A 16603-nucleotide genomic window follows, 5' to 3' on the forward strand; every position below is an offset into this window, starting at 1 on the left:
GTGGACCACTACATCAAAACAACAGTTATATGTGACCTATACGTCTACTTTTTAACCAAATTAAAAAGCCTAGATTTTTCCCTAGATTTTTAACTTTTTTTTATGGACATGAATATGTTAATGTTTACATTTTTCTGTTAATTTCATCAGTCGTAACAACTTGTTACTTTTGTTCTTGAAAGCCGAAATTAAATTAAAGAAGTTATTTTTGGTGGTGTTTCTTTATCAGAACACTTATGTGGGGACTTTTACAGTAATGTTATGTATTCCTCTGTGATACAGAGGAATACATTTCCTCCAGACTCTGAGGCTTGAAAGAGTCAAATGAACTTACTGACACCCCATGTCAACAAATGTTTTTGTGTAATATTTTGGCATCTGAAGGGCCATTTTTATGATTTTAAAGAAATGAAGCAAAGTCACAAGACATGGTACATATCAAAGTTTAGTGCCTATAGTAACTTTACCCAACACTTCTCTCCAGGCATCCTGAAGAGTACCTGCTACATCGATGTACGGTGGTTCCCATTCGATGTGCAGAAGTGTGACCTGAAGTTTGGCTCCTGGACCCACAACGGCTGGCTGCTGGACCTCCAGATGATGGACGTGGACATCTCTACCTACATACCCAATGGGGAATGGGATCTCGTAGGTAAGAAGGAAAACACGCAAAGACAGATTCAGGTGCACAACACCAATCATAGAAGAGTATAATCATAGAACTTCCTAACCTCCTACAGTTCCTGGTTATAACAAAACGTCCACTCAAATAGCTTTTTCTCAAAACGTGTGGGGCTTCTGACAGAATTAACATAAGTTGTTCATTTAGAACAAATGTATCATCTGGATAGACTTAATCACTGAGTACAAAGATAAATGTATAAGAATTTGTGTAGTGACATAAGAAGGATGGCGATGAGGATGACATGATGACTGACTGAAAGCACTCCCCATAAATGGGGAGTACGTTTAAGCAGCGAATTGTAAATTCCTTCAGGGAATCTGAAAGACTGACAGACTGAGACAGACAGAGACTTTCAACATTAGCTGGGCCCTTCATGTCATATTCCAGGGAGTTAGATAACAGTCAGTATTACACAGCTCTGACAGCAGGTGTTTCCATCAGCGATGTCAACTTCCTCGCAAGATGCCGTCCTCACTGACATGTTCCTGTCCATCAGTCCTGGTTAAAGAGTGCTACAGGCAGCCTGGAGAATATTGCTGCTGTTCAGTTCAGCTCTATCCACACAGACTCTTCTGGCTGATCAATTCTTGAACTCTTACACCATTTATTTGATTATATATATTCACTTGTAAGTTGATAAAGCACTGCTAAGCCATTGTTTCTAGACTTGTGTGAGAATTATGGGACAAAAGGTTGACTGGCTCCCATGGTTTAGAGGGAATTATTTTGTTGATAGGCATTACAGCAGCATGATTGAAGTAGTTCAGTGGTTTTATGTCAGCCCGGTTTCAACAGACTTTTAAAGAGAGAGAGAGTCTGACATTTCGGGAAATACTCTTACTCACTTTTTTGCTAAGAGTTAGATGAGAAGATTGATGCCACTTTTGTGTCTGTGGGGTAAATATAAAACTACATCCTGCAGCCGGTTAGCTTAGCTTAGCATAAAGACTGGACACGGGGGAAACAGCTAGCCTGGCTAGTTCCTAAAGTAATAAAATCCTCCTTCCAGCACCTCTAAAGCTCACTAATTAACACATTATATTGGTTTAATCTAGACAAAAACTGAAGTGAATATGACAATTTGTGTTTTTATGGTGCTAGCCGCAATAATTTGTTTCTGCTGGTTGCCTGGCAGTAAGTCACTGCTTTGGCGAAAGAAATAGTCCAGCTCATAATCCCCCCATAAAAACACAACTTGACGTCTTTACCCTTCGTTTGTACAATTAAACATTGGGTAGCTGTTTCCCCCCATGTCCAGTCCAGTCCATGCTAAGCTAAGCTAACCGTCTCCTGGCTCCAGCTTCATATTTACAGCACAGACATGAAAGGGTCTCATATCTTCTCATCTAAATCTAAATGAGTAAGTTACCTCGTTTCTTTTTTTGGTCTGAATTTTTCCAACTCTGTCCACAGTACCTCTCTGTTTGTCTGTCTCTTCCCAAGAAACAAAGGAAGAGAGAGATGGTCCAGTTCAAGATACTATAATAAAAATAATGAAGCATACTGGTTCCCTCTCTGTTTCTGTTGTTTCTCTTTCTTCTTCTTCTCTTTTCTTTTTTGTTTTTTCTCCCCTCTGTCTCCCCATGTGGAAATGAAGAATCATCTCTAACCAAAGTTTGGGTGTTAGTCTGAGGCCAACAGAATCATTCACGTTCACACACACAAACATACTTATACACAAAGTGAGCTGTGAGTGTACCCAGCTGGCTGGGGGAATGGGTGGGGGGGGGGGGGGGGGGGGGGGGGGGTCATGGGTGTGTGTGGTGACAGCTGGCCCAGGGATGGTTCACTTAATTCAGGCACAGCCAGGCGGCAAGCTGGCCAAGAACACACACTGTCCTGGTGCCTTAGAACATACCCATGCGCATGCCAGAGTACACACACACACACACACACACACACGCAGGTCTGCAATCCATCAAATTAATAGATGGCTAAAAAAGTCTATTTCTCTTCAGCATTCAGAAATTGAATCTGTGCAATTCAGTAAAACTGAATTTCTAATGCTGTTTCCACACACACACACACACACACACACACACACACACACACACACACACACACGCTCACACTCACACTCACACTCACACACACACACACACTCACACTCACACTCACAGGGCTAAAATCAGGTTTTCTTTGTGACATCTCACCCCAAAATGATTAGCATATTTTGAATATGTTGCTGATTGTGTTGTACCAGGGCTTCATTCAGAATAAATAAGCACTTAAAGGTATGAATGGTTCACACAGCTGTACAATGATTTTGGAGCCATAATCAAATTGAGGGCACTTCATGTTGATCTTGACTCACAGCAACTGCTTGACTGCTAGCAACAACTGGCTCTCCCTCCCTCTCTCACAGACACACACAAAAACATAGAGAGTTCCCAGATCGTTGATTTTTAATCAAGGGGAAAAGCACTACCTGTAATTCACTTTGAAGTGATTGTGCGCATGAAATCTGTCAAAGTCACGCTTACTAATCAAGTTTTCCACACAATGGCTCTCGTACACACAAATGCACACAAGTGTTTTGAACTTATCTGACTCTGATTGATCAGATTGATACATTGAGCCTGTACTGTAGCACAAAAAGGGGTTTGTGTGGGAGTTTGATAAGCATGGTGACAGATCTCACTGTCCAAAATCTGATTTTAAGATAGGTCCAAATTTTTACAAATCTATCTCAAAGGGGAACTCCAGCGACTTTACACATCAAATTCAAACTCATTAACTTCAGCTGAACTTAAGAACGTATTTTTACACAGAACGAGGACTGTGTGGATCAGAGGACGGGGGGGCAGAGGGGCATTTATTATTCAATTGTCTCACTCATTCTTTCCGTCCAAGGATTCAATCCAGTGACCTTCTGACCATAAATCCCCTCTCTCAGTCATATTTAAATAGTACCAATAAAAAGTTAGTCATGACTGTTAGCACGCTCTTCAACACTTTAAAATGGCATTCATTTTGAAATCGGTAGCCACAGCAGCACATTAACAGCTTACTTTACAAGGTTATTACTATTATTAATTAATAATAATTATTTAATTTATTTATTTATGAATTATTATTATTATAATATTATTATTATTCAGCCATGCAGAACTGAGAACTGGACCTTTATTTTATAGTTCTGTGTGTTTCACCTCTAATTAACACCTTCCCACCTCATTGCTCCCCCAGGTGTGCCGGCTAAGCGCAATGAGCTATACTACGACTGCTGTAAGGAGCCCTACCCCGATGTGACGTTCACGGTCACCATGCGCCGCAGGACACTTTACTACGGGCTGAACCTGCTCATCCCCTGCGTGCTCATCTCTGGTCTGGCCCTGCTGGTCTTCCTGCTCCCCGCTGACTCCGGAGAGAAGATCTCACTGGGTACGGGGCAGGAAACACACACCAGCACATTCCTGCACATGCACACACACACACACACACATTAACACAGAGGGACAATGATTCATGATTATAATCATACATGCAGACAAAAATGTATCTCTCTCCCCCCGCCTTGGTGATCTCAGCCCACCAGGTCTATTGCTAACCCATTTATTTGTCATTGCTCTATGCTAATGCTGACATTATGGCTGTGAATTAGCATTTGTGTTGGAATTTATTCATTAGCAGATGAATAGAAGTTCCATTACAAACACAGCAAAGATAATCACCTGGACCTGAAAATGCCAGCTTGTTTCCAAATGCCATCCAGTGAGACGAGGTCGGTGTAAATATATAACAAGCATTCCCTCGAGGCTAGAAAAGAGAGTGAATACTCCAAAATACATCCTACAGCTGTTTCACCTATTTTGATGCGACCGGCTGCATTTATTTTGAGGACTCTCATGTCACCATTTAAGAGAAAACTGGAGTGTGATGAAAGACGTTATCCTCTGTGTTTCTGCTCATTTCTGCAGGCATCACAGTGCTGCTGTCTCTAACAGTGTTCATGTTACTGGTAGCAGAGATCATGCCTGCCACTTCAGACTCCGTTCCTCTGATTGGTAAGACACCTCTCTGCTCTAATTATTGCTCATTTTGATGATTTTCTGACTTTGACTTTGACTTTGAAAAACAATTCAGACGGATCACAAAGTGATCAAGGGCTTATCTCCCAAACAGTCATCACAAAAGTGATTTACTTATGATGATGTGTAAAGCACATACAAAACTAATACATGCTGTCTGTACAGTAAATATAAAGCTACACAAGAAAAGTAAATACGCATATTTTCCAGTCTTCACACTGACCGACGGATACGTTGTACGCTGAGAGGGGGAGGGGCTGGGGGTTGGAGGTGGCTGATACAGGATGTGAAGATTATTCCTCAGTGTAGGAGATAAACAGTGTTGCATTGTATAAGGCCATACGGATACAGACCAGAAGAGACAAGGCAGCCGGCCATGAGATGGGAGCGGAGGCAGACAGAAGTGCTGCTCGGTATCATTTGGCAGCTCAGTCATGTAAAACAAAGCCATTAGCAAACTCGCCTTTATTAGTTTAGACGCATTAACACATTGCAGATGGAGCGGAACTGATAGATTGAAGTCAAAATGAAATGCTCCTCAGCGTTCACTCTGACAGGTTTTCATACAGCTCCAATCATACTGTGACATGGAAATGTATACAGAATCATTTGATTGGTCCGCTTTCCTGTGAGGTCGCCGACATCACAGCCTGATGGAAATGAAAATTCACATCATCTTTTTTTAGAGGGGAATACATCTCATGTTTGTGTGTAAAGACAGGGTTGCGTGGTTGCCTACATGCATATGTTTATGCATTTTCACGTCTATGTGGCTTCAAATGTCTGCAGGCGTGTGTATGTGTTTTGGTTAGTTTGTAAATCAGGAGGTAAAATGTTAGTCATCCTCCTACCAGCCCCTGTGGTGTTATGACCTTAGGTTTGTTGACACGGATAAACTCCCCACTGACTAACCAACCAACCCACTGACTTGGCAACAGTCCTGCCAACATACTGTGCTTACCCCTCACGTTTCTTCATGTACTGCGTATAGATACATGAGCTTTTAATTCAAAATTCACAGGTTCATTTCAGATAACAAGCTATGATCTCTCCTCTTCAGCTCAGTACTTTGCTAGCACCATGATGATTGTGGGCTTGTCTGTGGTGGTAACAGTCCTGGTACTACAGTTCCACCACCATGACCCCCACGGAGGGAAGATGCCTAAATGGGTAAGTTAACAATATTTTTTAAACTCAATAATGAATAATTAATTCAATTATCACTTTTACTGTAAGCGTGAGTTAACACTTTATTTTAACTGTTTGTCAGAAGCCATCATAAACAGGGTTATCCCCTAACTGTACAGTTATTTTGTGATAGCCGTGCAGTTATGTATATTTTTTTATTCATTCATTTTTAAGGTTTTATTTTATCATAAGGTTGATAAAGCTTTCAGTAAAATGTGGGTTGCCCCCAAAATATGGATCAAAAACAACACAAAGGCACTTAATTATTAGCAAGATTATCCACTTTGAACCACACAGTTAGTAGGAAACATTGCACTCCATGGAAGGGAAGCCTTGTCATGTCAAAGTGGCAGAAGTAAGACTGTGGATTCTATTTTTCATTTTACTATTCATATCTGGGGCTATAACCCTCCGATCTGCCCTCCCCCTCTCACCTCTGTTTTCCATCTCTCTGCCTTATCTCATCTCTTCATCCAGGTCCGAGTCATCCTTCTCAACTGGTGCGCTTGGTTTCTCCGTATGAAGAAACCTGGAGAGGATAACAAAACAGCCGTGAACTCCAGTAGCCCCCCAAACTACAAGTACCCCCACCCTCCTCCTCACCATACCAGCACCAGCAGCATTCAGATGAGCACTATACCAGGGCAGGCGTCCACCCAGTCAACCACGACCAATGGGAACATGAACGTGTACTTTGGCTACCACTCGATGGGCACAGACAACCCCGCTTTCCCCCCGAACACTGATTCAGGCGTGGTGGTGTGCGGCGGCGGGGTCGCTCATCCTAACGGCTCCTCCCCACATGACATCCATTTGGAACAGACGCGGACTTTGCTGCTGGAGCAGCAGGTTCCGGAAATTTCCCGGATCCTGGAGGAAGTGCAGTACATTGCCAGGCGTTTCCGAGAGCAGGACGAGGGGGAGGCGATCTGCAGCGAGTGGAAGTTTGCGGCGGCGGTGGTGGATCGGTTATGCCTGGTGGCCTTCTCACTCTTCTCCATCATCTGCACCTTCACCATCCTCATGTCAGCCCCCAATTTCATTGAGGCCGTGTCCAAAGACTTCACATAAGGCTGATCTCCCACTTCTCTGAGAGGAAAAAGGGAGGCAAAGCTAACTCATTCAAAATCCAGACACAATTAGAACTGTACCACACCAGCCTCCCTGCCACAACTATGTGAAGCCATGTGAAGTTTCAGTTATTTTAAGTGTTGCTACAAGTCATAGTACGTCAGGACCTTTCCCCCTATCTTCATATATATGTTAGTAGTATATGGTTGTATGAAGGAGATTTTTCCCTTTCAAGGTGGCTCTCCTAGCTTACACTGTGCATACAGTATTCCACGTAGGAGGCTGAGGCTACATGCAGTAGTTTATGATTAGAAACTCACACTAACACTCTTCCCATCTGCATCCCTGCTGTATCATCATTCACCTGCTGCTACTTGGGCTTCACGTCTCATCAGTTTACTGTTAACACTCCTTCCCTTCCAGCTTTCTTTTCTCTTACTTCTTTCTACTCTTTTCCGCTTCCTTTCCCCTGCTGTGGCGCTCCTCATCTTCGAGAGACGTCTTAATGTCTTCAGTAGATACATACAGTACAGTCAATAGAGTTCAATAAACAGTTTTAGAAGTCGTTTTTTTTGCTAGTTTTTTGTATTTTGTAAATAAACCTACATCTTACTTTATAAATGTGGTGAAGTTGAGATGAAATCTTTTTGAGTTAAGTTGGTGAATTTACTGAGAGTGGCTGGCGTGTTAACTCACAGCACTGTGCATCTCAATTCTCTTTGAACTAGGGCTGCAACTAATGATTATTTTCATTTTAGATTCATTTGGAAACTTCTAGATTAGTTGCTTTGTATATAAAATGTCAAAAAATAGAGAAAAATGCCCGTTGTAATTTCCCAAGGTGACAACCAACAGTTCCAAACTCAAGATGTTATAATTTACTATCATAAGTGGCGAAGAAAAGCATTCATTCCTCACGTTTGAGGAGATGGATGTTTGGGTTGTTTGCTTGAAACTTGACTAAAACAATTAATTAATAGTCAAAATAGTTGCAGATTAACTTTCTGTTGATCAACTAATCCATTTATTGACTACTTGTTTCACCTCCATTTTAAACACCTCCATCTTGTCACTCCTTTTCACACATGTTAAGTATTCGATTGTTCATTACTCACCTCGTTCTTGCCTTTCAAGTCATTATCATTTCCTTGCCCTCCCTTTGTTGCCACCAGTCTTCTCATGTCCTTGCACAGCTTAGGCCCGGGTTCTATATCCATAAATGTGAATAGAGAAAGTTTTATCATCACCCCAGTAGAGATGAATTTCGTACTAATCTTTTTTAGTGCAGAGTGCTTTGTGTTTTTACTCTCTAATGCTCAGCAAAAGGCAAACACTTTCTTCTCTAATCTCTAGCAACAACATGCAACAAGGATTACTGGGTGACCTTATGTAACAGATTCGTGTTGAAACCTTGTCTCTTCTCACAACCCGAGTGTCCCGTCTGATCCTTAGTGATACAAGACTCATGTGAATTCCCACTTTTACACACACACACAACTGGACTCACAGACTTCTCCAACTTAGCACTTGGCCATTTTAATTAGAGTTTTAAGTGGAACCGAGGAAGACTGAAAACAACAAAATACAGTACACTGCGTGCCTCCTGCAGACATGGTCACTGAAATGGAGTTCATGCTGTTACAGATAATCAATGGGCCAAGTGCAGACAAAAAGCTGCCACCCAGTGACTTCCTTTCATGTCACTCTATGACTCCAAAACTGTAAAGCATCTAAATGTCATATCCACTCATAATGGACAGACAGGAAAGGGTGAAGCCAATCTCGGCTAAAATGTAGCACAAAGGCTGCACTTTGCAGTACTCTTTGTGTTACTATTTTTGATCCAGTTTTGGAGAGCTGAGAAGATCGATACCCGTCTCATGTCTGAACGGTAACGATGAAGCTACAGTCAGCAGCTGCGGTTAGCTTAGCTTAGCATGAAGGCAACCAGCAGAGACTCCCGAAAGTCAAAAAATAATGATTGAGCTTTAGAGGTGCTGGAAGGCTGATTTAGTTACGTTTGGACAGAGCAAGGCCAGTTTTTATGCTAAGCTAAGCTAAGCTAAACAACTGCTGGCCATAGCTTTATATTTAACATACAGACGTGAGGGTGGTATCAATTTTGTCTTGTAACTCTTGGTGGGAAAGAAAAAATGTACTATTCGTCTAATATTGGTTCATCATTCCACATTGTGTATATTGTAGATTTTAAGTTGCATGGGGGTCACTGCAGGTGGAGGCTGAAAGCTGAGCACTGATGAACAAAAATGTTTATTTTTTATTTTACCTGTCAAAGTTCATGTCGACAAAAGTGGGTCGAGGGGTCTTGGCTGCCGTAAGTACGTTGCGCAACAGATTGAGGAATAATGCAGAACCTTGATCCCCGACTCATCTTGGAGAACATGAACAGTGGAGATGTGATGACTCATAAGTGTCTTCTACATACACACAGACTTGGACTGACAGCTGATGACAGCCAATTATGTAGATACTTTGTGAGATAACCTGACCCATTTCTATTGTTACTCACTCATGCTGATGTCTATTCAGCGTATGTTTTTTATGTGAGAGGCATTTATGGCGCTGAAAGGGTTTAAAGTGTGTTAAATGAAGAATGACGGAAACTCTTAAGATGAGACTGTACTGAATATATGAAAAGAGAATTAGGTATGCAGGGTAAAAGACAATTCTGCAATTCACAAGTCAAAGCTACGTAGAAGCTGAAAGCACACGACTGGCTGAAATAGCTGTGTCGAAAATGTGAAATTCTATTGACTGATATTAAAAAGTACACTTAAAATTAGGGTGTGACCGTTTGCTTTTGCCATGCTATCACAGGCTTTTTTTTTCTCCAATCACCAGTGTTGTATTTTTGTCAACTTGAGTGTCTTTTTTTATTGTGGTCTGTGCCTCTCAGTATGATTCATTCACGTTTGAAGGATGTACATAAATGCTCACTGTACATGACTATTTTGAGAAAAATAAAGGAGAAATGTGATAATAACTGGCATTTGAGTGGCTGACATGCTACAATTTACTAAATACCCTTAAAAATGCTTTCCCTCACCAAAGTTGTCAGACTCTCCTCGTGCCTTTCTTGAAGTGATTGAGTTATAACAGGGTAGCTGTTGTCAATCTAACTGGACAGTGTAATTACAGTGTAATGACAGCTTGTCATCTGATGTGCTTGATTAACCACAGCATGCTATTGCCATAGTATTGTTCAATACAATATAGTTATATGAAATGCGACATTTCACAGCTTAAAAAAATAAAACTGGCAGAAATCAGGAAATGTTGATTTTTCTGACTATAAACTTTAAAGGAATAGTTCGACATTTGGGAAATGTGCGTAATTTGCTTTCTTGCCGACAGTAAGATGAGAAGATTGATAACGCTAATGTCTGTACAGCAAAAATGTAGCTGGAGCCAGTAGCTGGTTAGCTTAGCTTAGCACAAAGACTGGAAACGTCTAGCCTGGAAGTGTAAAAACAAATTGTGTTAACTAGTGTTTTGCCCCGTTTCCACTCTGTTTGCTAAGCTAAGCTAACCGTCTTATTCAATGGACAGCCACAAGAGTGGTATCAATCTTCTTATCTAACTCTCTGTAAGAAAGCAAATAAGCGCATTTCCGAAAAACGTCAAACTTTTTCTTTAAATCTGAAATCTCCAGCAAAACTTCTTAATGTTTAAGTGTTTTGTGTGTGGACTAGTTTGTTGCAAAATAACACAGTTAATGTGATCAAGACGTCAACAACAGAGCCCAGCATCTGTTGATTTATGAAGCCAGGCTGTTTTTTTTTTCTTCTTCCATTTTTTCTTTTTGATTGACAAACAAGAACTGACACATTTCAACACTGCCTCATACTTACTGAAGAGGAACCTTGCTCATTTCCCAGCAGGAATGAATGACTGAGATAGACCAAGTCAGGAGGGAACCAATCTCCTTACATCCTGTGATATTAGTTAGGACGTTTGGCAGCTCACACATGCACACACACAAACACACCCACACAGACGCGCACACACACACAGGCCAAATGCTGCTCAGCAGAGTGATGACATGTTCAGATTGGTCAAATCTAATCTCAGGCTTCACTACGCGCAGACAGACAGCTGTTGGTGGCTGGAATTGCACCACACTGTATCACACTATGCAAACACACACACACAAACCTTTCATTTGCCAACAAATGAAAAGCTGATATAGACCCCACCCCACCCCTTTCCCTGCAGACTGTCCCAGAGCTGCTTCCCTTTTTCTGATGTCCTGAGATGGAACAGACCACCTGGGTTGTGGGGGGGTGTTACGCAATCCTGGTGAATAATGTTTGCTCTGTTTGGTGGCACTGTTGGTACCAGGTCAGCTGGAACAGATCTCCGTAGACTTTGTTCAGTAGAGATAGCTCCTGTGAGGTCTATATGGCCTGCACGCACACACCCTTCTGGTCTTCAGGTGGGGACTCATTAGTGCGTTAGTTCAGACGGTGCCCGACCACATGCGACCATATACTTTTGCATGATTGAGGTGGAAGGCTTCTTCACGGTCATAGCCTCAGGTGCTGTTCATTCTGACCTGTATATTGCTAGCTGTATATATAAGGGCCTCAGTCTTGTCATTTCGCTCCTCGTGTTGCATATAGAACATGTCTAACTAGACCAGGACTCAAGTGCTTATGTCAAGTCTTGGAACACTGGAATACTTTAAGATTATTATTATCTATCCATGCATACATACATCCAGAACCCATCATTTTAAACATTTTATGTTTATTCTTTAGCTAGCATAAATACTGGGAAACAGGCATCTAGCTGTGTCTGAAGGTAACAAAATCTGTCTATTGGCACCTCTAAAGTTCACTAATCAACATTATATCTCGTTTGTTTATTTTGTACAAAAACCAAAGTGTAAAAACCACATGTTGTGGTTTTATTGAGGATTATGTGATGGACTATTTCTTGCCGGCACTGGAGTCTCATTGCATTTATAAGAAGCTCAGTAACCGGCTGCTGGCTGCAGCTTCATATTTAGTGCAGACACGAGAGCAAAAATGCGAATAATTGTATTTCCCAAAATGTTGAACTATACCTTTAAATCTGACAAGGCAATCGGGATATTTGAGTGTACGGCCAAAAACTTGAAAGTCACTGCTGTGGTGGAACTTTTTAATGATATCAATCGGTGCTAAATAACCTGTGTGACCTAGACAGTCTAATATGCAAACACTGAGCGATCACACATTTTCTGTTCAGCCCAAATGACTGTTGTCAACATCATTAAACCAAAGTACAAATCACTCCAGTGAGAGCACAAGGCTGACCCACGGCCGATCTGTGCTTCTCATCATTACAAAACACGTCAATTAGTTGTCAAATATTCATGTTAACAGCTGTCCTGATTGACCTACAGCTGTTTCCATCAATTGTGTCTCAATCTCACACACTATTTTTATCCTGTTCTTTCCCCCTTTGAAAAAAAAAACACAAAACACCTCCATTTTCCTTTGGACCCATCTGTTTCAAACATCAACCAAGTCCTCTTCCCTCTGACTTAATCCACAGGGGTGGAAGTGTGTGTGATGATAAAACATTGTTAATCTGGTAGAGTGACTGGGGCATGTAATCTCATTTCTACTCCTTCAATCCTTTCCCTCCCTCTTTATTATGACTCCCATCCAAATAACAGCACAGTGCATTCACAGTTATTTTCAGTGCATAATCCTCATAAAAGGATTGATTGAGAGAAAGGAGGTTAATAAAGGAGGTTAGGAGGTCAGCGGATGTTGCTGTTGATGACACAACAGCTGGAGAAAATCATACATGTGTGAAGTTGTGCAGTCATTGTTTGTGCACTAGCGAGGAGGAAGCACACGAAATGAAAACAGAAATGAATTGAACTGGATCACATGAGGGATTTGTTTTTAGTGCAGAAACTTGCTTTCAGGTGCAGTCTGTTTTCACTGTCCGTGAGTAAACCTGTGTGAAGGTGAGATTAATAAATAGAAAGGTTTCACCTCTGAACTGACATGTCCTGATGGAGTGTACTTGAAAGCCCCCAGCAAAAGCCAGAGAACTCATCACCATTTACAGCTTTAGGGAAGCCTTTGCATGACATGTAAAACAATCGCCTCCGCTACAGATCCCAAACCTGCACAAAAATAGACGGAGTAAGTTAGTTTAATAATCAAAGTGCATAGCGGTCTGTACATGTGGGACAGTGAAGGACAGAGAAACAGATAGCGGGAAGGCGACAGATATTGGAAAGTGATAAAGTGTAAGTTTACAGCACATTTAACTATATTATTTAACCATAGTAAGTATTCAAAATGTAATAGTGTGTCTACTCTACATGTTACACTACTTTACAGTTGCTTTGGCTCAATTTTTTCGGTGTGCAAAACTCATAATGCAAAGAGCAAAAACTAACTTGCTAAATTCTTACCATTAAACACAAATTGCTTTCCTTACATACAGAGTTCTAAACACTGAAGCACATGCTCAGTCCTTAGAATACAACCACCTCATATTAGTTTGAAAGATTATTACTAAGATCACTGAATCAATGCAACGTGTGTTTTCAAGCATTTATCCTTTTTTATTATAATTATGATAATTATTATTTTGAGGGCAAAACTATTAATACAGAATTTTGAAAATTGAAACTTAGCCAAAACAAAAAGCAAATACTGTGATAAGCAGTCAGGGATACTGTCAAATAAAACATCTATCATTTGTACCAATGCTTTTAATAAGTTATCTTTCTCTCTACAGCAACGTGAGCTACTGGAATTTTTTTTTCTGTATTTGTATTGCTCCTCCCCAGGTTGATGTTAAACATAGTGTTTATATATGCCTGATCCTGCATGCTGTTACTGGAGGAGTAAGGTGTGGAGGAGGCAGTGTGTGTGTGTGTGACAGAGACAGAGATTGAGTGTGTCTGCACCCTGCCCCAGTACTGCAGTGGGTGCACTTAATGTGTTTGAAGAGCCATATTTTATGTATTTGCACTGCATGCCCTAAGTGACACAAATAGGCTGCTGATGTGTGGAAGGGTTATGGCGGAAACATTTCATCATTTGATGATCATCACTCCTTCTCCTGTCTCAACTCGTCCCTCTTAGCTATCCTGTTTCTTTTTTCCTTTGTGGACCATTAACATCTATGTGTATGTCTGGCCCCCCACCTCCGTTCATCCATCTGCTGTGTCTATTCCGCCATCCATCCCTCCGCCTTTTCCCTCCCCGAGGCTACATGTGTACTGTAAATTTCCGTAAGCACATTCAACCAATGACTTACCGCACAGCGTGAATGGAGCTCTCCAGTATGGTCTAGTATATGGTGTTTACACCGTGTCTCATCTTCAAAGATCTGGATGTACTGCACCCGCTCTCTTCAAGAGTCAGCAGGATGAGACTTTGCTGCTGCATATAACTGATATTAACCTCCTTGGATGCACACGAGTGTACAAAGGAAGCAGATCAGTCATGGCTAGCTCAGGAGTGTTTATTACAATGTGAAGTGCACTTTCAGCATAAATCGTGTCTGAGAAAATCTTTATAAATAATTCCACAAAAGAAACTACGTTAGTTCTAGGTTGTGCATAGAGGTATAGGTGTCAGTCACATTTAGAATTCCTTTTTGTCCTTGGATGAAAACTTAATCATCCAACTGGCACAGGAGAGCAGAGGCTTTTGATATCCAATAGTCGCTGTGTCGCTTGGAGGGAAGCATCACTGTCACAACAAAATTAGTTGAGTGACCTGGAGGGAGATAGACATGAAGGGTGAGGGGAAGAAAACTCCACAAAACAACATTCAGTTAAAAATGTGTCAGCTAAATGCCTTTAAATGTATGAAAACAAAGTGTAATCTTAAACAGTATGTGAGCGATGGATCCAGTATGTACCTGTGGTGGACAGAGTCCCGGCTCTGGCTGAGGTCTTGTACAGAGGAGCGTGGTAGAGGTCAGGCTCAGGCACGTAGTTCTGCTGCGGCTCGAAGTGCACCACTGGCAGCACGGCGTTCATCACTCGAGGTAACGCGTCCTCAATCACCATGTTGCCATCGTCCCAGCGACTGGACTCCATGAACATGCCGTGCACGAGCACGCCGTCGTCCGGCTCTGGTAACTGGTGTGTCCACAGATGAGATGGAGCAGTGGTGAGTGAAAGATACATATTCACTATAATCCATCCTCTCTTTTTAATGCATCGCTGTCTCTTGTGTTTTCACAGCAAATGTATGTAGCTATGGTGCAGAGTGGGCTTTTCACATTCACCATTGTTGTGACCGCCACTATTTTACCAAAGCTTTATGGGTTTCATTCTCATTAGCGGAGAGCTTGCAGGAGACTTGGCAGGGTGGTTTAGGAATGTGTGAGGTTATTCGAGTTGCAACAGTGTTTGTGAGACACTTTAGGGGAACATGCTGCTTGGATTTGTGACCCTATGAGAAAATGAATAGAGCATATCAAACCAAAAAAAACGTCAAAGAAAATAAACCCAACCGTAATGGCTGACTTGACTTTTTTAGACTCTAGAGGAGAACCCATACTGAATGACAGGTAGGCAGCTCGCTTCTGGCACCAGACAGCCCATCCAAATCCTGCAAATACTTGTGTGTGACTGTACAAAATCTTTGAGGACAACCATCAGCAAACTATTTGCATTGATAATTTAGCTGTATTTAGAGCAGAAATGGCAAAGCAAACAACACATCTGGGCGATGTGGTTGATGGAGGGAACAACAGGAATTGTAAATTCTGTAGAGAGAATTTGAGGTGAGTGAAATTGGCAAACTTCAGCTGAGCTGTGGGTCTGCAGCGAAACTTCGAGAACACTACTTTGTATTGTATGTATGTACTTACTGACTAAATCATTTAGTATTATTTATTATTTCTCCCATTGACATTTGTGATGTCTGCTGCCCTGATGTTAGCCACAACACTCATGTCAGAAATAATCTTTTATTTTTTTTATCTAAATCTTTTGGGGGCATTTAATGCTTTAATTAGACACCCACCACCTAAATAGATGCGGGAAATGAAGGGAGAGCGATGTGGGGAATAACACGCAACAAAGGTCCCCAGACTGCGGTTATTGGACGGTACCTTAACCCACAGGCCACCAGGGCACCCCATGTTAGAAGTACTCTTATGGGAACAACTGGAACTGACTTGATTTTCCAGAACATGACATTCCAACAATAACCCCCTCCCTTTCCAGTACCTCCTCATCCATGTCCAGTTTAGCGTTGCTGGGCAGAGTGCGTAGAGCCTCACAGACCACTACCTGGTCTCTGTACACCGGCACCATGTTGAAGCGGAAGTTGAGCTCATCGATGGGCAAATTGTAGTGCCGGGCATGATTCTGAAGCACCCCTACAGGCCAGCAGGCCGAGCAGAACATAAAACATATATTTCATCAGGATCTGTTCTAGTGGCAAATCAGGATATTGTTGAGCAGTTAAAAGCTAATCACATTACTTTGATGTATACTTGGAAGAATAGTTAGAGAGATCATTATAACCTAGCAGCTTTGAAATTTGTCTTACTGCTACGGTTCATTAGAGACATGGAAGATATTTTGGTGCTGCAGTGTTTTACCAGTAAGAAAGCCTTGAGGGAAGAA

The 16603-nt window shown here is 41.6% G+C and overlaps 2 protein-coding genes across 2 annotated transcripts in view; one reads left to right on the plus strand and one right to left on the minus strand.

Moving 5' to 3' along the window:
* LOC139297086 (neuronal acetylcholine receptor subunit alpha-7-like) overlaps positions 1-6975 on the plus strand; it is a 37140-nt gene extending 30165 nt beyond the window's left edge. The window contains exons 6-10 of the mRNA XM_070919678.1: positions 485-652; positions 3875-4069; positions 4606-4692; positions 5777-5886; positions 6382-6975. Coding sequence (XP_070775779.1) covers positions 485-652; positions 3875-4069; positions 4606-4692; positions 5777-5886; positions 6382-6975 — 1154 coding nt within the window. The remainder of the gene's footprint in view (positions 1-484; positions 653-3874; positions 4070-4605; positions 4693-5776; positions 5887-6381) is intronic.
* Positions 6976-14631: 7656 nt separating this feature from the next.
* Positions 14632-16603, minus strand: part of dnah6 (dynein, axonemal, heavy chain 6) — a 52305-nt gene continuing 50333 nt past the window's right edge. The window contains exons 78-81 of the mRNA XM_070926356.1: positions 16579-16603; positions 16202-16353; positions 14881-15103; positions 14632-14735 (exon numbers count right to left, since the gene is read on the minus strand). The exon at positions 16579-16603 is cut by the window's right edge and continues 48 nt beyond it. Of these exons, the coding sequence (XP_070782457.1) occupies positions 14632-14735; positions 14881-15103; positions 16202-16353; positions 16579-16603 (504 nt within the window). The remainder of the gene's footprint in view (positions 14736-14880; positions 15104-16201; positions 16354-16578) is intronic.

This window comes from Enoplosus armatus, chromosome 2 (genome assembly GCF_043641665.1).
Source record: "Enoplosus armatus isolate fEnoArm2 chromosome 2, fEnoArm2.hap1, whole genome shotgun sequence".
NCBI lineage: Eukaryota > Metazoa > Chordata > Actinopteri > Centrarchiformes > Enoplosidae > Enoplosus > Enoplosus armatus.